The sequence below is a fragment of the Lampris incognitus genome, chromosome 2 (genome assembly GCF_029633865.1).
Source record: "Lampris incognitus isolate fLamInc1 chromosome 2, fLamInc1.hap2, whole genome shotgun sequence".
In the NCBI taxonomy this organism is placed as follows: Eukaryota; Metazoa; Chordata; class Actinopteri; order Lampriformes; family Lampridae; genus Lampris; species Lampris incognitus.
The window spans coordinates 117,017,838-117,042,166 of NC_079212.1; the positions used below are offsets into that span (position 1 = coordinate 117,017,838).

Here is a 24,329-nt window from a genome sequence, read left to right on the forward strand (position 1 = left end):
TGAATCACTTATACTAGGTCACAGGAAATGACTGGTGGTTTGGGCATAGCTGCACACAGAATTGCAAACTCCAAGTGTGACTCAAAAATAGAATTTACTCAACAAAAGTAATTCTGATATATAGACACACTGAACTACATTGTAGCATGTGGCAAATATTCTGCAAAAATATTTTCTGAAAACTCAGTTTGGTTAACAAAAAACAAAACAAAACTGTTATCTGATCCAATTTTGAAGATCTACATGCTGACATAGTCGGTGAAATCCAGATATTCCTCAATGAGCCACAAAGCGCTCAGTTTCAGATTCATGGATCAGATAGCATTGTTTCTGCCACAATCTTGCCAGATTCCCATCTCCTCTTGTTGCCTTACCATGCTTCTCAGACTCCTTCCTCTCTGTGTAATGGGTCTAATTCACAATATGGCCTATTAAGTGCTTGGAACTTTTTCACAAACATCTATTATTGCATTGCAAGTTTTGTGAAGATTGACTTTTCCATTCATACCTGAGAGGGGAACCATATACCCTTGACAAGTATCCATGCATTGATGAGTTACAGTATTTTGCCCCTTTGTGTCCCCACACAAATAAGCAAAATCAGTCTAAACTTGTGTGTGTGTGTGTGTGTGTGTGTGCGCGCGCGCGCGCGTGCGTGCGTGCGTGCGTGCGTGCATGCATGCACGCATCCACCTTTCCTAAGACTGATAGACGGTAGAGATTGTAGGCTACGCTTGTGTTCACCAACTGTCTCACGCTCTAAATATAGACCAACCAAAATATAGAAACATTTTAGTTGAATGGTCTATCACTTCTGCTCATTGGAGAATTTGCATTCCCGCTTGACAAAGACTTGGTTACCACCCGGTCATGTAAGTTCACTGCTGCCACAAAGAGGCCTTCATCACAGTTAACTGTAAAGAAATATACTGAGAATAAAAAAAAAATTGCACCTGAAAAACAACCATATATCTTTTTTGGAGTCATAAATCATTTTTATTTTATATGTTTTGGTTGACTTTCAACGTATACACTAAATAGTAATTTTGCAAATACAAAATAGGGATCAAAATACAAAACACATTTACACATTTTGCATAAGAGAGCAAAACCGAAGAGATTTTGACTGGCTTTGAAAACATATCGCTGTTTGTATTAACAAATATACATCTGAAACGTTTCATTTCTCACTGTGTTACATCTGCAGCAATCTCAGTGGACTACTTGGTGAAAATATCAACAATGAAGGCCTCCTCAAATACAGTCACAGGAAACACAAGCAACGCCCTTAAAGTTTACCTTGTCCTTATGGGTCATGATAAATGGAAAAAAAATAAAATAGCACAAATAACTGGCAAGCAAGCAAATATTGATTTTTAATGATACAAAGTGTTTGTCTTCTCATTGATACGATAGCCTTGATAGTAAGAAATTAATGGCTGTGAATGCTCGGCTGAAGTGGGGCCGTTTTCCAATCATCTCACACCAACGTGGGCACCATGCCAGTGTTTGGATGGTGTGTGAAGGGCAATGTGGCAGAATGGTGGAGGGGGGACGGTGGGGGGATTAGATGTGACGCATGGCTGTAAGAGAGAAGTGAGCCCGAGCCAAAGGAGAAGGGCCCACCACCGCTCTCATCCAGGGAGGGTGCCTGGCTTAAATCTGGGTACGGCTCCATCATAGCATTCTTCTTGCTCTTCTTGTTCTTGTTGGACACTTTTCGGTTTCGAGTTTGGATGCCATCCTTCTTCATTGTGAGGGGCCGGTTGACCTGCAAAAAGGAAAGAATGTGATCAAAGAATGTTGAATCAGATCATCTGGACGTGATGTTTATTGACAGATATGTTTCATCACTCAACTCAATGACCTCTTCAGTCTAGACTGACTGCAGGTATCCCCAACCCTTATAAACAATACAGTACATTACAGTGCCTAATGACTGCAACCAACGACCAGTTTCATATGCAAATTTGGGTGTGACTATTGATCATGTGTACTATTCACAGAGGATTGGGGATTGTTGCAGTCACAGCATTGTAAGATGATGACAGATGTATAACGACCGAAACCAACGACCAGTTCCTGACTGAAGATGTCATTTAGTTGCGTGATGAAACGTATCTGTCAATAAATGTTATATCCAGATGAACTGATTCAACCTTCTTTGATTTTCTTACCTGGATTATTGAGCATGCTCCAAGACAAGAAAGAATGTGGTTTCTGTATTAACACCTCACCTGCCAGATGAAACGACTGTGTATGTGTGTGTGTGTGTGTGTGTGTGTGTGTGTGTGTGTGTGTGTGTGTGTGTGTGTGTGTGTGTGTGTGTGTGTGTGTGTGTGTGTTTGTGTGTGTTTGTGTGTGTGTGTGTGTGTGTGTTTGTGTGTGTGTGTGTATGTGTGTGAACCACTCAGCTGACCAACTCACATTGTGCAGCTTGAAATAGAGTCCACAGGCGTTGCAGACGGGCTCCCCACTGGAATTACGTCTCCACAGCGTTGTTGTGCTTGTATGGCAGTTGGCACATATGGTACCAGCCCGCTTGCTGACAATCTGAAACAGAGTGAGGGAAGAATAAGAGGACTTTGTATCAAGTGCCCTGTTTTGTTTTCAGTCATTTGGTGAGGGCGACAAACATATATGTTAGTGTTAATGATTAAATTGGTTTAAAAAAAACAAGAAAACATATTATCTCTGTCAGCTGCCAGTTCATATGTATGACATTTACGGCATCTTGTTGTGTCTTACCAGTCTTTTCTTGGGTCGGATTAGGGGTCTATTTTGGCCATTCATCTTGTGGTACAGCCCACAGGCATTACACAAGTAGTGTCCTGTACCATCCCGACGCCATAGGGGAGTAGCTGTTGCGCCACAGTTAACACACTCTCTGGCCTCTGTCCAGAAAAAAACAGGAAAAGTGGCTTAAATATATTTACTTTACTGCCACCTTTCGTATGCCCTACTCAAATTATTTGCTTATTTACGCTAGCTATGACTGCAGGATATACAATTTAGTGCATTTCACCTGGAGGGGATAGCCTCATCTTGTTGCGAAGTTTGGGGGAGTAGGAGGAAGGACTTATCCATGCTCCTGGGGTTGAGTAGAGGGTGGCTGCACCGTACTCCTGCGGGGAGGACATGTACGAGCCATAGGGGCCCAGCATGTGTGAGTGAGAGTGGGGAGACGGCGTGTACGTGCCCGCCGTTGCAGAGGTCAAGTTTAGAAAATTGCTTCCTCCCCCAGACCCCCCCGGCGGACTAAAGCGTTCAGGTTTCAGGACCTCCTGGAGCCGGGGACTTTCCTTGCCCTCCCTGTTGGGGGATGAGTACCCATCCCTGGAGGTTGTGAAGGACGACGTGGTGCTGGGAAGGTACAGGGATGTTGGAGTGTGTGAGTGGACAGGGGTCTTGGTGAGAGGGCTGCTGCTCCAGGCTGAGGCTGACGGGCTGTAGGGAGAACCCAAGGTATGGCTGCCAGGCCCGTCCAGCCACTGGAGGTTGGTCAGGAGAGACGGTGAGGTGTACACCTGACGAACTTCAGGGGACAGACAGAGGGATGGCGGCACTTTTTTTAGATAAACATCTCATACATTCAACAACTTCATCATCGTAATCAAAAAATGTTTGTGAAGGGCTGCATCTGAAAATACATGCAGTTTTAAGACATTTAAGATCGTGTGCTTTATCTTCACATTAACTTTATAATCCTCATTGGTTAAGAAAACTGGCAAGATGTGTTTTTTTCTGCAGCACTGTTCTCTCTTAGCCTCTCCTTTGTAGTCTATCACTTGGGATCTCCCATGCAGTTTCATTCGCGATAGGATTTCACATAAACACCATCAACAGAGATGCAAGTAAGATGTGCTCTGTCATCTTTAATGTGCTCAGTGCTCAGACAAATCACTCTTTTGATATTTTTTTTTGGGGGGGGTTCCCGCCTTTTTCTCCCCAGTTGTATCCAGCCAACTACCCCACTCTCCCACTCTTCTGAGCCTTCCTGGTCACTGCTCCACCCCCTCTGCCGATCCGAGGAGGGCTGCAGACTACCACATGCCTCCTCCGATACATGTGGAGTCGCCAGCCACTTCTTTTCACCTGACAGTGAGGAGTTTTGCCAGGGGGACGTAGCACGTGGGAGGATCATGCCCCCCTGAACAGGCGCCCGACCAACCAGAGGAGGTGCTAGTGCAGCGACCAGGACACATACCCACATCCGGCCAATTGTATCTGTAGGGACGCCCAACCAAGTTGGAGGCAACACAGGGATTCGAACTGGGATCCCCATGTTGGTAGGCAATGGACTAGACTGCTCTGCTACCCAGACACCCCCGATAAATATTTTTTAAGTGTATCTGGCATGTTGGCTTGCTTTCCAGGGTTGTTAATTAGCTAATAATATGATATATCATTCATTTGAAAACTAATTCACACAGTAGTCTGTGCCTCGCAATTCTTGACACTACAAGCCCTTCTCTATGTAGGTTGAATAAAATGGAGGTGGGTAAGCTGATGTATGGTAGTGAGTGGTAGTGCCAACCCTGGCTGTGTCTGTAGGCCGACGGGGCTCGGCTGCTGCTGGGGCTGGAGAAAAAGGAGGCCAGGCTGGTGTAGTCTGTTTCAGAATTGGAGAAGAAGGCCTCTCCATCTTCTCCTGGTGGTAGCAGAGCAGGCTCAGAGGAGAAACCGCCAATGTGATCGGCACTGATCAGAGTCGGAGACACCCAGTGGGACTGCTCTGAGGAATCCTCCATGCCAACAGGGAAAACAACCACAACCTGTAGCAGTGTAAAAGTGCCGGTGTGGAGAAATCCAGAGTAAAATTAGGGATAATTTGAGATGGATTTTGTTTATAGACACTATTCACCAACATCCATTGGGTAATAAGTTGGTTTTGTGGATCTTTTGTATGTTAAGTTGCTTTATTATTATTATTATTATTATTATTATTGGCCATTGTTTGCTGTGGAATACCACTCCATTATGAAGCGTGAAAAGCATTACGTCTATGTATTTTGATAGCAGCACCACAGCAGTGTGAAATGCAAAAACCACGGCTGGTTCAGTTGTCATGATAGTAGACGGTATAGCTTAAAACGACCAACGTAACCACAATTAACACGGGGACAAGATCTCAATAATAACAACAGGCCTGTTTAAACTTCCTTTTCTAGGATCCTCATTTGACTGTGGCTGAAAGTAAGGCCTAAAAATAATCAGGCCTACAAATGCAGTGAAAGAATCAGTGACCAAATGGTCACGGCTGGCCTTTATTTACTTGGCATATGTGCAAAGAGAACACAAGACGATTACCTCAAGGGACATTTTACTGTGTGAGAATCGACAAATGCCTTGATACGTCTTCAACTACTTTCAGCTCTAGGTTGAATTTGCAGTCAGATCTGTCTAAGTCAGGGCACTAGCGACAACCTCGATGAAAACCACTGAGAAATCTTCCTGGTTTTTCTTTGCCATTAAATTAAAACACTGGTTATGTATTCTTCTGATGCCAAATGATTATCTGTCAAATGTCCACCACGAGGTAAAGTCAAAATCAACAGTTAGGCTACATGTTAAATCTTTATTTGTTAGACCAATGGTTTAAATTCTTGGTGCATCTTCTCAATACGTCAGCATAGAACTTGCATGTTATTTAGACAATGCCAGAGGTTGAAATGAGAACGATACCAAATTCAAAGCTTTTCAACTTTGCTGGCAACTGTGCCTAATAGCAGAGAAGGTACGATGGCTCGGCTAGCTTACTTTTCTCTTAAAGAAAGACAACAGGCGATTTATAACATCAGCATGTATGCACCATTCAAGTCAGGTGTCTTGTTTTTGTTTTTTTGTTTAATGGTACTATTAAAGGGAAGAATTGAGTCCAGTCTACATCACGAGTAACTTTCAACACAGTGTTTCTATACCCAGGAATCGGCACTTCAGTGTATATATGGGTACAAAATGAATGTGGGTATACGGTAACCCAATACTATTTCTATTCATATGTGATAAGAAAAAAGAGAATCCATCAAATAAATAGGCCTGCTTACAACGACATCAACCACATCAGCTACTTACATGAATTATAGGACTCGACACGTTAACCTGAAGTCAGTAATTGGATCATAAGGCTCTTTCCACCTACTCACACGTTGACTCTACAGAAATGCATAGCAATGCAATTTTTGTTATATGTCGTAGTTTTGCAAAGAAATGTGCTGTGTGTTAGAAGAGCGATCATGTCGTGGCGGTTCTTTATCTTTATTCCTTTCTGATGAGAGGAAAGAGAAGAGGCTGATAACACCTGATAAAGCCTGAGAAAATCTGATAGACGTTATTATTGTTACTCTAAATATATCCTCTTGCACAGATAGAGCACAAAAACAAACCCAAATCACTTCTGATTAATAGAAACCTGATACTATGTAAAATATATATAATTGCAGAAAATATAATATTATCAAAAGTGATGGATATTGTGATGGAGAGCTCATAAAATGGGATAGGTTGTTAGAATAAAAAAATAAGATTAAAATTTTTGTTTAAAAAGTTAATAAGCCAGCAATACTGCCATCAACTAGGTTTAGCGATTTCAAACAAAACACAAAAATTTCAGGAAGAAAAAAAAAGACATTTTAACTTTGAGTTTATTTGTTATTAGTTATCATGGAAGGTTTTATATGGGCAAGTTTTTTTTTGCTTTTTTTTGGTTTTTTTTTGCTGTACTTGATAGGGAAATTCTTTTCTATACATGTATACATGTATTTTAGTATGTATATATATCCATTTTTTTTCCTTATAATTTTCTAATGTATCATTGAACCTGAAAGGCAATGCCGGTTGGAAATTATTGACGTTGTAAACAGTTTCTCTGAAACTTGCACATGCTGAGGTTTGGAACAAAAATGGATGAAAAAAAAAATTCCTGACCCCAAATAAAGGAAAAGCTATTATGCTAAACAGAACACAGAGCCTTCTTTCACCCAGGGCAGTCCTCAATCATATCTCTGCAAGTCATCAAGCAGTTAATGTCCCGGGTGATATCAACACATTCACCATCTATTTACACACTTTTGTGTTCATGGCTTGCAAGTACCTCACCAGCTCAACAAAAACATGAAATAATGTGGAGCTTTGAGTAAAATCAACTAGAGACAAAGAGGTGGCACCCACCTGAAGTGAATTGGAGAGATGAACAATGACTCGAGTAAACTCCTAAGTAAGGTATAAGGCAGCACGGCTCTGCAGGCTATCTTGGTATGGGCCGATGGCCAGAGATATAACTTATGTCTGGTACCTCTCTAACAACCAACAAAGTTTAGGACAAGCAGAATCAGTGGGAGGGGTTGGATTAGGGGGACAAAATATGACAAGACACACCTCTTTGGTCCAAACAGGGAGAATTGGTGTTGGCATAGATGTAATGCAAACTCATCTGAAAATAGGGTGACAACAGTTACTCTAACAACAAAAAAAAAGAAAGAAAAAGAAAGGTTTGTCTTCCTGTCAGACGTTTTAGTCGTCCAAACTGTGTGTGAAGCTTAAAGGTGAAGGCTTTAAACTGCTGTTGCTCCGCTTCTCCTTTATTATTATCTGTAGCATTAGCATAGTTAAGATAACTCTGATATCTCTGATGGTTTCTAGAAAGAAAGCATAACATATTAAAAAGATATCAGCACCGTATCACCACCAGTAACAAGGTATGGCCTATTTCTCACATCATATATAGAATCACAGAAAGTTGAATCAGTTCATCTGGACACGTTTATTGAGAGTGAAACATTTCCTCACTCATCTGAGTGACCTCTTCAGTCTCAACTGACTACAGGTATCCCCAACCTTATAAACAATACAAAAAAACAACAATCGGTTTCATATGTAAATTACCATGACCTTTAACTAGAGTTACAGTAGCCATGTGTATGATTCACAGAGGATTTGGGAATGTTTGTAATCACAGCATTGTAAGATGGTGAGAGATGTATTCTTAGGTCCCCCTCGGTTCAGGGATGGTCGTTCCCTCTTCACATAGATGGCCTCTTTGACTTTACGTTCAAACCAGTGTTCCCCATATCAAGGATGTGCACATCCTCATCCTTGAAAGAGTGGCCACTGGCCTGTAGATGGGTGTAGACTGTGGAGTCCTGTCCAGATGCGTTAGCGCTTCTGTGTTGTGCCATCCTCTTGGCCAGCATCTGTTTGGTTTCCCTGATGTACAAGTCACTACAATCCTCCTGGCACTTAGCAGCGTACACTATATTGCTCTCTTTGTGCCAGGGGACACAATCCTTGGGGTGGACCAATTTCTGGCGGATTGGGGATTGAAAGCAACTGAGATGCAGTGTTTGGAAAAGGCCATCTATGTGAAGAGGGAACAACCATGGCCGAAACGGGGGGGAGGGAGTGGGCTAAGAGTACATCTGTCGCCATTTTACAATGTTGTGATTGCAACTATTCCCCAATCCTCTGTGAGTAGTACACATGGCCATTGAAACTCTAGTTAATGGTCACGGCAATTTGCATGTGAAACCAATCGTTGGTTTCGGTCGTTATGAAGCTGTATCGTTTATAAGGGTGGGGGTACCTGCAGTCAGCTGAGACTGAAGAGGTCACTTAGATGAGTGAGGAAACGTATCTGTCAATAAACGTTGTATCCAGATGAACTGATTCACCTTTCTGTGATTTTCTTGCCTGGATTATTGAGCATGCATAACGACAATATATAGAATAAATTAATTAATTCATCAGCAGGAAGTACTTGACTGCTTAGACTTAGATTGTCGATGCCAGTGCATAGAAAGAGAAAGTCGTTCGGTTTATATGTATGCTACCAGCAGTAGTGTCAGTACTCGGGATGGATTGCTCTTTGTCTGTTGATGAATGTGCACATAACCCCTGATAAGACCAGGCCCATATGGAAAAAAGTTAGACCGGCATTTAAACAAAGCAAATATAAAAATGCAAAGACTCAATTTCTCTGCGGTCCAGTAAAGCTTAGAATGGAAGACCGTAATGCAAATACGGATAGGTGTTGCAATCAGGTAGACAGATATGGTTTGGAAATGGCTGGACTCTGTACAAGCCTGACTCTGTCCCAGTCATTTGGTAGTCAAAGCAGCTCACCAACTTTCCTCTCTCTTTGTTCGTTTACAGTTTTCAGGGAAATTAGAAGGGAGTAACAGTAGGAAAAGCGAGCCCTTTCATTTGCAACAGCGACTCACCTACCACCAACACCTATAATAATCCATTTGAGTGGATAACTGCACATGAGATATTTGCAACCTGCATCGGTTAGACCAGGAAACAATCAAGTTAAATTGTGTCAGTATTAGTTTGAAGTGTCAATCACCAGTCCCCTACCACTCCTTAACCGTTTGTTAAATAGTCAATTCAAATTTTGTGAATTACAGGTTCACTGGACCAGAACAAGAAATTTTGCCTCTCTTAATGAGAGTAACGCTTACTAGTGAGAAAGAAACAAAGTGAGCGAGTCTCTCTTTATGCTGAACATATAGAGAGCTGGGCAGGGATGTGGCTGGTGGCATACTGTAAGCGGGCTGCTCAGCTCTGATAAGACGTTATCAAGATGAGAGGATGAGGCCAGGAATGACAGGCCCTCCGCAGACACACAGCAATGCGGACAGACAGACAGGACATTGCAGCATGTCGGTGGTCCTGTGTGTTTGCTAAATGACAGACCAGTGCGACTCACAAATTTGTCACAAACATGTCCGTGCATACACACACACACACACACACACACACACACACACACACACACACACACACACACACACACACACACACACACATTCGGTCAACCACAATAAAATAGCAGTAGCAACAGCAGTCTGGTTCAACAGAAGCAGTAAAACTCACTTTGAATAGTGGAGTTTTATCTGTGAACCGGTTCCAGCTTGGCGATGGAAGGTGTGCAACCGGTACAGTTCAGGGTCAACTTTCTAATTCCCAAGAAACTGGCATCTGTGTAGGGCAGCCTTATCTCTTTCACACAGGGCCTGCTGAGCCATTCTCTAAATGTGGTACGCACCCGGGAGTTCGTTCGTTCTCTCTCTCACTCTGTAATTCTGTATGCCCATCTATCCGCCTCATGGACTCTCTCTTTTATATCTTTCCTTATTTATAAACCCTCTGCTGACTGTGATCTGCACACAATGTGGTATGTAACAGGCACTGACACTCTTGTGTGCTTGTTTCATAGTAAAGTAAGGCAACCAAATGACAGACGCCATACGCTCTTGTGCCTCTCTGTGTGTTTTGTTTGGCAGATTTTGTGTTAGCAGTTTAACAAAGGCCTACTCTACCTGCAGTTGTCATTGACAAAGCACACAGACAGACACAGACACACACATTTTCATGTCTTATTCCGTATGGGGACATCAGTTCCCTAGGCTATTCACAATGCATACAGAATATGCAAAATCAAGGTGTGTTCAATTATCCGTCTGTAGGCCGCAGAACAAAAATGCCCAGTCAAAGAAACAGCCATCGAATATGAGAGTGTTGCTATGAAATCAAGACAAGCAGCTCATTCTGGCTAAACGGCACAGCAACAGAGAATTTACTTGATAAGACTAATTCATCCACATGGTTTATGTGTTCAGCAGCTTCCTTATTGGTTTATTAGGTTGATAAATCATTCACTATAGTGAGGTTTTTAGCAGCTAAGATGGTTGTCTAGCTAGTATAGGCTCCTAGCTTCAACATGACCTTGATAGCCATGAAAAAGCTAGCTGATTTGATAATTTGGTTCTCAAGGTTTTTACTTGTGAGTTCAACATAACACAGCAAGCTGTAGCTATATAGCTAGCTTTTGGAAAGGGTGTACAAAAGGGTCTATTTTATTCTTTGCCCATGCACTTGCACAAGATGCAAACACCTATGTAGCACAAAAGCTGAGCATCTCATGACTATTTAAAATGTCTTTATCAAAACAGTGCTTGTCGGGTCATATCGCTCCCCACATAAAGATTTTTTTTCTTCTTATGACTCTTTTTTTTGTTGGTTTTCATGGGTATATTAGTTACCATCTTAACAAATCCATCACGTATTGACATAGATATACAAACATACATACATGCATACATACATACAAAAATACCTGTCCATACATGCAATTTGCTTTTATTTTATCCCATCTCTCCTTCCAAAACACCTTTCCTCTTCTTTAATCCTCACAACCCTCCCTTTTTTACCCCCCTTTTTCTCCCCAATTGTATCCGGCCAATTACCCCACTCTGCCGAGCTGTCTGGTCCCTGCTCCACCCCCTTTGTCAATCTGGGAAGGGCTCCGATACATGTGGAGTCGCCAGCCGCTTCTTTTCACCTGACAGTGAGGAGTTTCACCAGGGGAACATAGTGCATGGGAGGATCACGCTACTCCCTCCAGTTCCCCCTCCCCCCTAAACAGGTGCCACCAACCGACCAGAGGAGGCGCTAGTACAGCGACCAGGACACATACTCACATCTGACTTCCCACCACAGACACAGCCAATTGTGTCTGTAGGGATACCCGACCAAGCCAGAGGCAACACAGGGATTCGAACCGGGATCCCCGTGCTGGTAGGCAACAGAATACGCTACTCGGACGCCCCCTCACAACCCTTTTAATCCCTCATCACTTCCCTTTTTCCATCACTTTTCATGCTTCCCCTTCCCACACATACACTTAACTACAACAATTTGTTTGCGGCATCTTGTCTTTCACTACGTATATTAACAACAACAACAACAACAATAATAATAATAATAATAGGATATGTAATATAAATAATATAATATAATAGGATAGGATATGTGGTCAATTCCAGGAAACCATTGACCATATCGTGGCAGGGTGCCCTGAGCTGGCCAAAACTGAATACCTACAAAGACACAACAAGGCCGCCACATACCTGCACCGGAACATCTTCAAAGAATTCAACATCAACACAAAAGAAAAATGGTACGAACACGAGCCCCAAACAGTAACAAAAAAAGATGACATCACAATCTTATGGGACATGCCAATACAGACAGATCGTGAGATAAAGGCCAACAGACCAGACATCATCATCAAGAACAAAAAAGAAAAAAGCTGCCTACTCATCGACATGTCCATCCTGACTGAAAGGAACACCTCAGTAAACGTAACTGAATGACTGTCAAAATATAAAGACCTTGAAATCGAGATTGAACGAATGTGGCAAATGAAAACCACAACAATACCAGTAGTGAGAGGAGCCCTGGGACTTGGAATAAAAGGGATGGAGAAATACACCCAATGGATCCCGGGGAAACATCATAATACAAGATCTACAGAAGATCGCACTACTTGGAACATCTCATATCCTAAGAAAGGCACTATCCATCAAATAGACTTCTACCTCATTCTAACCCTAGGCCCAAGGAATGGGCCCAGTTATTGTGTTGTATTATGGCAGGAAGTTAAAGGAAATTTGTATAATAATAATTAGGAATCTGCCATACTAAATTGTCCCTAGGTGTGAATGTGTGTGTGTGTGTGTGTGTGTGTGTGTGTGTGTGTGTGTGTGTGTGTGTGTGTGTGTGTGTGTGTGTGTGTGTGTGTGTGTGTGTGTGTGTGTGTGTGCGTGTGTGTGTGTGTGTGTGTGTGTGTGTCAGCCCTGTGATGGACTGGCGGCCTGTCCAGGGTATCTCTCTGCCTGCCACCCAGTGACTGCAAGGATAGGCTCCAGCATCCCTATGACCTTGAGTAAGGATAAGTGGTTTGGAAAATGGATGGATGGATGGATGGATGGACAATAATAATTAGGGATACTGATACCAAGCTAAAATGGAGTAGCGGTATCTAAGATTTTACCCAAGACTCTCAAATCAGGTTGAATCATTTCATCTGGATATGTTTATTGACAGATACGTTTCAGCATTCAACTAAGTGACAGCTTCAGTCTAAACTGACTGAAGGTATCCCAGCCTTATAAACCATACAGTTTATAAGGGTGGGAATACCTGAAGTCAGTTGAGTATGCATCAAAACAGAACAAACAGGTTCTATCTCAATTATTTTGCCCATTGACCCCACACTAATGGTCTAAAGATGTATACTCAGAATCGGCATTAGCAGTGACAAAGTGATAAAGGTGCATCCCTAATAAATGAATTGATAAATGAGATTTATAGAGTGCTTTACTCAAGCACAAAGACAATTTATAATGGATTATATTTATATAGGGCTTTATGTTGACACCCAAAGCACTTCACATTGAAGGGGTAACTCACTTCAATCACCACCAATGTGTAGCACCCACCTGGGTGATACAGGGCAGCCATTTTGTGCCAGAAAGCGCACCACACATCAGCTTGAGGTGGAGAGGGAGGAATCATTGAGCCAATTACATGGGGGGATGATTAGGTGGCCAAATGGAGAGCCAGGTTGGGAATTTTGCCAAGACATCCACTACTCTTTGCGATAACTGCCATGGGATCTTTAATAACCACAGTGAGTCAGGACCTTGGTTTAACGTCTCATCTGAAGGACAATTTAGAATAACAGGAGGCAGGCAAGCAATAAACAAGAAGATGTGCAAAACAAAAACTAGGTGTCGTGGGTTGGCTGGAGTGACCCAAGAGTGAGTTTTCAGGTAGGACTGAAGAACGGGAAGAGGATTGATTGTAGTACAGCTACTGAGAATGGCCTGTCTCCAAAGGTACAGAGTTGGTTCTGGTTTGGTGGAGGGGGATTTGAATGACCAGGTAGGGGGAAAGGAGATCAGCTACATTTATTATGTATAATGATCCTGGAGCTTTACCAACCCATAGCAAGGCCTTAGGACTGCTACAGTGGATCTTGCCAACCAGAGTTGGTTTTGAGGTTTATTTAAATTTAAGGTGGGATCATCAAGATAGTGCTGAGGGTCATATGGCTCCCTGTTTACTCACTGTCTAGTCCCTGGCTTAACCCTGTGAGTTGTTGTTATTAATTTTTCTTTATTTGTGGATCCATTATCCATTATCCAAGCCATTTATCCCAATCGGGGTCACGGGATGCTGGAACCTATCCCAGCAGTCATTGGGTGGCAGGAGGGGAGACACCCTGGACAGGCCGCCAGTCCAGCTCAGGGCCAGCACACACACAAACACACGTTCACATCTAGGGACAATTAAGTATGGCCGATTCACCTGACCTGCATGTCTTTGGACTGTGGGAGGAAACCGGAGCACCCGGAGGAAACCCAAGCAGACACGGGGAGAACATGCAAATTCCACACAGAGGACAACCTGGGATGACCCCCAAGGTTGAACTACCCCCGGGCTCGATCCCAGGACCTTCTTACTGTGAGGCGACCGTGCTACCCACTGCGCCACTGTACCGCTTTATGTGTGCATATAATAAAATAAAACAAGAGAAGTAATACACAATAACAAAAAAACAAGAGTCAGAAATGAGGAGTGGCTGCGGACTGAGGCAGAAACGATGTTCCATATGACTGGATGTCTGTATCTGATTGAAAACTGGCCGAGGCTAGTTCTGTAGAATCAACTGGGCAGAAGATCAACCGATCTGGTGTGACAACAAGCAGATCAACCTATCTGGAGTTTACTGATGTCAGATATGTTTAATATCTCCAGGGTTATGATATTCATGGAGATTTCTCAAAAAGTAAGGGCTTGTGTAATGTTAAATTTGATGAATTGTCAAAATTCTGATTCAATCTGATATACAATCACAACTACTTGGAGTAGATTCTCTGCGGCTTACTGGGTAGAGTATATCCAAATGTACTCCCTTGATACGCTGCATGCATCATGGAGCGATTTATAAGAATGATGCCAGGTAAACATGATGACTGTTTCAGTTGTCACTTGTTTCAAACAACAAGAGCAACTCAACTTGCCATATACGTATCATGCACAGGCTATGTTGGGAATGGGAAAAGTTGGGGGGGGGGGTCGAGAGGATATACTATATACAGTGCATCCGGAAAGTATTCACACCCCTTCACTTTCCCCACATTTTGTTATGTTACAGCCTTATTCCAAAATGGATTAAATTCCTTTTTTTCCCTCATCAATCTACATACAATACCCCATAATGACAAAGTGAAAAAGGTTTTGTAGAATTTTTTGCAAATTTATTAAAAATAAAAAACTGAAATATTGCATGTACATAAGTATTCACACCCTTTACTCAGTACTTGGTTGAGGCACCCTTGGCAGTGATTACAGCCTCAAGTCTTCTTGGGTATGAAGCTACAAGCTTGGCACACCTATATTTGGGGTATTTCTCCCATTTTTCTCTGCAGATCCTCTCAAGCTCTGTAAGGTTAGATTGGGAGCGTCACTGCACAGCTATTTTCAGGTCTTTCCAGAGATGTTCAATGGGGTTTAAATCTGGGCTCTGGCTGGGCCACTCAAGGACATTCACAGACTTGTCCCGGAGCCACTCCTTCGTTGTCTCAGCTGTGTGCTTAGGGTCGTTGTCATGTTGAAAGGTAAACCTTCGCCGCAGTCTGAGGTCCTGAGCGCTCTGGAGCAGGTTTTCATCAAGGATCTCTCTGTACTTTGCTCCATTCATCTTTCCCTTGATCCTGACTAGTCTCCCAGTTCCTGCCGCTGAAAAACATCCCCACAGCATGATGCTGCCACCACCATGCTTCACTGTAGGGATGGTATTAGCAAGGTGATGAGAGGTGCCTGGTTTCCTCCAGACGTGATGTTTGGCATTTAGGCCAAAGAGTTCAATCTTGGTTTCATCAGACCAGAGAATCTTGTTTCTCATGGTCTGAGAGTCCTTTAGATGCTTTCTGGCAAACTCCAAGTGGGCTGTCATGTGCCTTTTACTGAGCAGAGGCTTCCGACTGGCCACTCTACCATAAAGGCCTGATTGGTGGAGTGCTGCAGAGATGGTTGTCCTTCTGGAAGGTTCTCCCATCTCCACAGAGGGATGCTGGAGCTCTGTCAGAGGGACCATCGGGTTCTTGGTCACCTTCCTGACCAAGGCCCTTCTCCCCCGATTGCTCAGTTTGGCTGGGCGGCCAGCTCTAGGAAGAGTCCTGGTGGATCCAAACTTCTTCCATTTACGAATGATGGAGACCACTGTGCTCTTCGGGACCTTCAAAGCTGTAGACATTTTTTTGTACCCTTCCCCAGATCTGTGCCTCGATACAATCCTGTCTCGGCGATCCACAGACTATTCCTTTGACTTCATGGCTTGGTTTCTGTTCTGACATGCACTGTCAACAGTGGGACCTTATATAGACAGGTGTGTGCCTTTCCAAATCATGTACAATCAATTGAATTTACTACAGGTGGACTCCAGTCAAGATGTAGAAACATCTCAAGGATGATCAGTGGAAACAGGATAAACCTGAGCTCAATTTTGAGTGTCATAGCAAAGGGTGTGAATACTATAAATATAGGTGTGCCAAGCTTGTAGCTTCATACCCAAGAAGATTTGAGGTTGTAATCGCTGCCAAGCGTGCCTCAACCAAGTACTGAGTAAAGGGTGTGAATACTTATGTACATGCAATATTTCAGTTTTTTATTTTTAATAAATTTGCAAAAAATTCTACAAAACCTTTTTCACTTTGTCATTATGGGGTATTGTGTGTAGATTGATGAGGGAAAAAAGGAATTTAATCCATTTTGGAATAAGGCTGTAACATAACAAAATGTGGGGAAAGTGAAGGGGTGTGAATACTTTCCGGATGCACTGTATATACATCCATTCTGGCTTCTATAGTGCGTTTGTGCAAGTTGTGCTGAGTAACAAGGGATGGATGGGACTGCTGAGAAGAGAAGAGACATTTCAGTCTCCTTTGATAGGCTGTCTTTCTGTGACGTCAGCGACCCAATAGCATAACTGGCCCTGTGGCTTGACCGCTCTGCCGCTGGATGTGGTCGTCTTTCCCATTCCTCCGTTGTTGGAAGAGAGAAACTTAAGAAGCAACCTGTCAGTTCACCTTCCAGTCTGCTGTCCCTATACTGAGAGGGGCCATGTCAACTTATCTTCCTGCATGAGTGAAACTTGGACATCCTCAACCTTGACCTTAACACAGACATTTGAGTTGATCATTTTGTGGGATTGTGCTCTTGCACTGTAGGGTAAGTTAAACATTTCAGCTAGTATTGGTATATTTTTCATAATCTATTGTCAACACCATAGTGTTGACTTTGGCCAAGGTACCCATGGTGTTCTTTTATCCATGCTTTTTCGGGGGTACTGTATGGGCTCCTGGGGGTCGCAGGGCAGCCAGGGACATGCCCCGTTACCGGGGGAACCGCCCCATGATTTTTTTTTTTTTTACCTTCAGACCAGAACCGGTATTTTCAACAAAATAAGGCAAACGAGATGCCTCCGCGGGCGGGATGATTTTGCTGAACAGCCGGTTCCCACCTGGAGCTCACAGAGGGGGAGAAACATTTAAAATAGGCAGGATATGAGGAGGTCAGACCGGCCAGAGATCATCCCATGGCTCAGCCGACTCTCCCTGCGGGTCTTTAAGCTCTGAAATGAAAGGTGGAACCTGGCTAACCTGTGGGCTAGCTATCATTAGCTGTCATTAAATTAGGTATCTCTGGCCACAGACTAAGCTGGTTACATTCATCAGGTACATTAATATGTTATTTTGTTAGTCAGTAATGCGTTGATATGCTGATAATGGTAATAATCATTGTGTGGGTAAAAGTAGCAGTAATAATACTGTAGCGATTTCGAGGTACAACCCAACCACAGGAACTGCCGCGGCCGGGAAGCGAACCCGTATCGCCCGCATCGCAGGAAACATCGCTAACCGCTAGACTAAAGGGTGAAACTCGCCAGCCAGCGGCCAGCGTGTCTACTTATCCATGCACGTTACCATACGTTAGCTATATTAGCTATCGATAATAGGTATTAGCAAGCTTAGCTTGGAGCAGACAAAGGTATTTTTGTTGATTTTGGATGGATTAAGCTAGCCATGGGGTCTGCTATAGAGGAATTATTTGTTATCAAACACTGGGGACGCGTGTGCAGCTTGGCTGCAGGAAGAACGTTACCCGACTGTTGACTACCGTCTCAGCTTGGTATGAAGACGGCTAGCGAACTTCCGATACGTTACAACAGTTTGATTTTAGTTTTAAAATGTTTTCCGTCTACTACAACAGCTTGTCACCCAGTGAGTGATAAGACCAGTTATGCTACGAAATTAACCTTGGTGAATGGGATACGTCTTGGAGACCCATATGCTTTAGGCGCAGGTCAGTGGATTAATGACGAGACAAAATGGTCCAGTCTTCAGTGGCCAAATATTCACGAATACCTGATCGACACACCAACTCTTTATTCCCGGGAGAACTTTAATTTCACTAAGAATGTGCAAAAATCAAAAGAAAGGTTGTGGATTGGTATTGTACTACTACTACTACTTTCGGCTGCTCCCGTTAGGGGTCGCCACAGCGGATCATCCCTTTCCATTTCTTCCTGTCTTCTGCGTCTTCCTCTGTCACACCAGCCACCTGCACGTCTTCCCTCACTACATCCATAAACCTCCTCTTTGGCCTTCCTCTTCTCCTCTTCCCTGGCAGCTCCATATTCAGCATCCTTCTCCCAATATACTCAGCATCTCTCCTCCACACATGTCCAAGCCATCTCAATCTTGCCTCTCTTGCTTTGTCTCCAAACCGTCCAACCTGAGCGGTCCCTCTAATATAATCGTTCCTAATCCTGTCCTTCTTCGTTACTCCCAGTGAAAATCTTAGCATCTTCAACTCTGCCACCTCCAGCTCCGCCTCCTGTCTTTTCGTCAGTGCCACCGTCTCCAAACCATATAACATAGCTGGTCTCACAACCATCTTGTGAACTTTCCCTTTAACTCTTGCTGATACCCTTCTGTCGCAAATCACTCCTGACACTCTTCTCCACCCACTCCAACCTGCCCGCACTCTCTTTTTCACCTCTCTACTGCACTCCCCGTTACTTTGGACAGTTGACCCCAAGTATTTAAACTCAAATGCCTTTGTCACCTCCACTCCTTGCATCCTGACCATTCCACTGTCCTCTCTCTCATTCACGCATAGGTATTCCGTCTTGCTCCTACTGACTTTCATTCCTCTTCTCTCCAGTGCATACCTCCACCTCTCCAGGCTCTCCTCAACCTGCACCCTACTCTCGCTACAGATCACAATGTCATCCGCGAACATCATCGTCCATGGAGACTCCTGCCTGATCTTGTCCGTCAACCTGTCCATCACCATTGCAAACAAGAAAGGGCTAAGAGCCGATACTTGATGTAATCCCACCTCCACCTTGAACCCATCTGTCATTCCAACCGCACACCTCACCATTGTCACACTTCCCTCATACGTATCCTGCACCACTCCTACATACTTCTCTGCAACTCCTGACTTCCTCATACAATACCACACCTCCTCTCTCGGCACTCTGTCATAAGCTTTCTCTAAATCTACAAAGACACAATGCAACTCTTTCTGGCCTTCTCTATACTTCTCAATCAACATTCTCAAAGCAAACATCGCATCTGTGGTGCTCTTTCGTGGCATGAAACCATACTGCTGCTCGCTGATCGTCACCTCTCCTCTTAACCTAGCTTCTATTACTCTTTCCCCAAATCTTCATGCTGTGGCTGATCAACTTTATACCTCTGTAGTTGTTACAGTTCTGCACATCGCCCTTGTTCTTGAAAATCGGTACCAGTATGCTTCTTCTCCACTCCTCAGGCATCCTCTCACTTTCCAGGATTGTGTTAAACAATCTAGTTAAAAACTCCACTGCCATCTCTCCTAAACATCTCCATGCCTCCACAGGTATGTCATCAGGACCAACTGCCTTTCCACTCTTCATCCTCTTCATAGCTGCCCTCACTTCCTCCTTGCTAATCCGCTGAACTTCCTGATTCACTATCCCTACATCATCCAACCTTCTCTCTCTCTCATTTTCTTCATTCATCAGCCCCTCAAAGTATTCCTTCCACCTTCTTAGCACACTCTCCTCGCTTGTCAGCACATTTCCATCTCTATCCTTGATCGCCCTAACTTGCTGCACATCCTTTGCAGCTTGGTCCCTCTGTCTAGCCAATCGGTACAAGTCCTTTTCTCCTTCCTTAGTGTCTAATCTGTCATACAACTCACCATACGCCTTTTCCTTTGCCTTTGCCACCTCTCTCTTTGCTTTACGCTGCATCTCCTTGTACTCCTGTCTACTTTCTTCATCTCTCTTACTATCCCACTTCTTCTTTGCCAACCTTTTCCTCTGTATAATTTGCTGTACTTCCTCATTCCACCACCAAGTCTCCTTGTCTTCCTTCCTCTGTCTGTGGATTGGTATTGTGAACAGTGCAAAAAAAAAAAGAAGTCAAAAAGATGTACTGTGAAACAAATCATTTAATGCAGTAATAAATTGGCATTGTCTGTAGTTGTATCTTACATTAAAACAATTGAATGTTGAATTCATCTCAATAATTACTTTTTTTTGCAATAAGTGTGCATCTTGTAAGAAAACCCTATTACTTCATGTCACTGCTGCTGTACCTGCACATACTAAACGTATGACTAATAGAAACCTTGAACCTTGAAATTTATCTTTGACTCTACATACTGGAAAATGTAGATTATCATTTCATGGATCCTTTATCAAAACATTGACAAGTTATTTTCTAGGGACTATGCAAAGGTTTGTTTCTAGGGACTATACAAAGGTTTGTTAATGCTGCACACACAATCACCATGTCATCTAAGAGGTCTACCTGTGTGAGTGGAATAACAGTTGTCAGAATTTTGAAATTCTTCCATCTACCTATTACTCTTTCAATGTGAATTCTCACGTTAGACAAATGCCTTTATGTTTCCACTTCTAGAGCAGAGAGCTGCTTTTTACCTTTGGTAAAGTGAGGGATTCTAAGGGTGGCACCGCGTACGGCAAGCTCATCTCTGATGGTAAAACCACGATCTGCTAGTATCTCATCGTTTACTTATAGAAGGTCATAAAATCCAGACTCAGCTGTAAGTTGTTTATCAGAAACACGCCCGACCCCACCTGCGCACAGAAAAGTAATGGCTCCTGCAGGTGACATGCTAACCAAATACTTAACGGTGTTGAGCAGGAAAAGACAAAGTCAGGACTGTCGAAGTCCTCAGATGCCTCTCTTGTACAAATAAAGTGTATTCCAGTGACTTACAGTAACGTTAACACACCAAATCAGGTCATTGACCTACCATTACTACGTTAACAGTTACTAGCAACACATCCAAAGGAGTTGAATCAAGTGCAGCTGGGCTTGGTATATATCCGCGAAGACGTTTCGCCTCATCCAAGAGGCTTCCTCAGTTCGTGCCTTTCTGACTAGACGAAGCTAGTTTGACTGGCTGGTGATGAGACTCAGATCTTATCCTCTGGAGTCGTTGTCAGAGCTATTGACCCTTTGCACGTGACGTCACGTCCCACTCGCGGGGAATATGAACGCCATGACGGACGGCAGAAGTTCAATCAATTTCGCCTCCTTGAACAGACCTTTGCCTGGTTTCAAGGGAGGCTGTCCCCACTGTCGTGGCCCATCAGTGCAGCTTCTGTCTTCCAGGTGTTTCACGGCGGAGTCTAGTGCATACAGCAGCGCCGTGATGTGGGAGCAGACCTCTCCAATGCCTGCTTTACATGTGTAGCGGCCGAACACAACGGTTCCATCCTTCTTCACAGACACCCATGGTTTCAGCTGGGTCGCAGACAGAGCCTGACTATGATGGACCTGAAATTACAGATAGTGCAGGCGGGTCATTCCATGGAAAGTGTTAAGATTGGACTTTGGAAGTTTGAGGTTTTTGATCATAACCAAATATATATATATATATATATATATATATATATACACTACCGTTCAAAAGTTTGGGATCACCCAAACAATTTTGTGTTTTCCATGAAAAGTCACACTTATTCACCACCATATGTTGTGAAATGAATAGAAAATAGAGTCAAGACATTGACAAGGTTAGAAATAATGATTTGTATTTGAAATAAGATTTTTTTTACATCAAACTTTGCTTTCGTCAAAGAATCCTCCATTTGCAGCAATTACAGCATTGCAGACCTTTGGCATTCTAGCTGTTAATTTGTTGAGGTAATCTGGAGAAATTGCACCCCACGCTTCCAGAAGCAGCTCCCACAAGTTGGATTGGTTGGATGGGCACTTCTTGCGTACCATACGGTCAAGCTGCTCCCACAACAGCTCAATGGGGTTCAGATCTGGTGACTGCGCTGGCCACTCCATTACCGATAGAATACCAGCTGCCTGCTTCTGCTCTAAATAGTTCTTGCACAATTTGGAGGTGTGTTTAGGGTCATTGTCCTGTTGTAGGATGAAATTGGCTCCAATCAAGCGCTGTCCACTGGGTATGGCATGGCGTTGCAAAATGGAGTGATAGCCTTCCTTATTCAGAATCCCTTTTACCCTGTACAAATCTCCCACCTTACCAGCACCAAAGCAACCCCAGACCATCACATTACCTCCACCATGCTTAACAGATGGCGTCAGGCATTCTTCCAGCATCTTTTCATTTGTTCTGCGTCTCACAAACGTTCTTCTTTGTGATCCAAACACCTCAAACTTGGATTCATCCGTCCACAACACTTTTTTCCAGTCTTCCTCTGTCCAATGTCTGTGTTCTTTTGCCCATCTTAATCTTTTTCTTTTATTGGTCAGTCTCAGATATGGCTTTTTCTTTGCCACTCTGCCCTGAAGCCCAGAATCCCGCAGCCGCCTCTTCACTGTAGATGTTGACACTGGTGTTTTGCGGGTACTATTTAATGAAGATGCCAGTTGGGGACCTGTGAGGCGTCTGTTTCTCAAACTAGAGACTCTAATGTACTTATCTTCTTGCTCAGTTGTGCAACGCGGCCTCCCACTTCTTTTTCTACTCTGGTTAGAGCCTGTTTGTGCTGTCCTCTGAAGGGAGTAGTACACACCGGTGTAGGAAATCTTCAATTTCTTAGCAATTTCTCGCATGGAATAGCCTTCATTTCTAAGAACAAGAATAGACTGTCGAGTTTCAGATGAAAGTTCTCTTTTTCTGGCCATTTTGAGCGTTTAATTGACCCCACAAATGTGATGCTCCAGAAACTCAATCTGCTCAAAGGAAGGTCAGTTTTGTAGCTTCTGTAACGAGCTAAACTGTTTTCAGATGTGTGAACATGATTGCACAAGGGTTTTCTAATCATCAATTAGCCTTCTGAGCCAATGAGCAAACACATTGTACCATTAGAACACTGGAGTGATAGTTGCTTGAAATGGGCCTCTATACACCTATGTAGATATTGCACCAAAAACCAGACATTTGCAGCTAGAATAGTCATTTACCACATTAGCAATGTATAGAGTGTATTTCTTTAAAGTTAAGACTAGTTTAAAGTTATCTTCATTGAACAGTACAGTGCTTTTCCTTCAAAAATATGGACATTTCAATGTGATCCCAAACTTTTGAACGGTAGTGTTTATATATATATATATATATATATATATATATTAACCAAAAATTATGCATTTTTAATTTAATTAACACATTTCATATGAAGAGGGAAGTATTTTTGCTCATAAGAACAATAAAAGTCTGAGATTTATGTGATATTCTTTAAGTGTTACCTTAAATGAATGTGAGAAATGGTCAGAGTGGACATGAGAAAATGATTGTAATTTAACAAAAACAGCTAAACATATACAAATTGTATATTTATTATTTAATTGTATTTTGCTTCATGCTAACCAGTACACTTGAATCAGTGGCTTCAGACACTGAAAACATTACTGACAGTTTTATTATGCCTCCTTGTCCCCTTTGAATGGTGTGGACTCAAACTTAACACTTTCTATGGAATGACCCAAATGCTAGCTAGATGGCAAGACTGTGTAACCTACTATGAAATGGCAAGGAAAGTATGAGCTGCTTTTGGTTACAGTCGATTTGAGTTTTGATGGCATCCTAGGGCAAACAGGTTAAAAACATACACAGCTGGCTAGCTATGTCTTACCTTTGCCATTATGAGGTACAGCCCCCTGCTGTGAGCGTAGCACCGCGATTCTCTAACCCAACCAGCTACAAAGAACTGGTAAGCATCCAGACATTTGTGTGCTTTTAGGTCAGCACCTGTGTATGGGGACACTCCGTTGGTAACATAGTGGTACAGATCGTGTGGATTGAACGGGAAGGTACGGGTCGGTAGCTAACCCTGCTATCGCTAGCTTCTCCACATATCGCTCTTTGTGCCGTCCTACAAGGTGACTCACTTCACAGGACAACTCCACAACATTACTCTGACTATTGGTAGCCATCACTTAAATTTAAACTATAATAGCTACTCATCCGTCGCA

General features: G+C 43.1%; 1 protein-coding gene across 2 annotated transcripts; it reads right to left on the reverse strand.

The window, feature by feature from the left end:
* Window positions 1-984: 984 nt before the first annotated feature.
* gata1a (GATA binding protein 1a) lies at window positions 985-12,057 on the reverse strand. Of its 2 annotated transcripts, none has more exons than XM_056273098.1 (6): window positions 11,913-12,057; window positions 4,538-4,775; window positions 3,026-3,535; window positions 2,749-2,894; window positions 2,428-2,553; window positions 985-1,771 (listed from the first exon to the last, which is right to left on the reverse strand). In XM_056273098.1, the coding sequence occupies exons 2-6, from the start codon at window positions 4,749-4,751 to the stop codon at window positions 1,481-1,483; spliced, it is 1,287 nt and encodes a 428-aa protein (XP_056129073.1). In that variant the 5' UTR covers window positions 4,752-4,775; window positions 11,913-12,057; the 3' UTR covers window positions 985-1,480. The 2 variants fall into 2 exon arrangements, with proteins under 2 accessions (XP_056129073.1, XP_056129074.1); XM_056273099.1 differs by lacking the exon at window positions 11,913-12,057 and adding an exon at window positions 7,171-7,300.
* Between the last annotated feature and the right edge of the window lie 12,272 nt (window positions 12,058-24,329).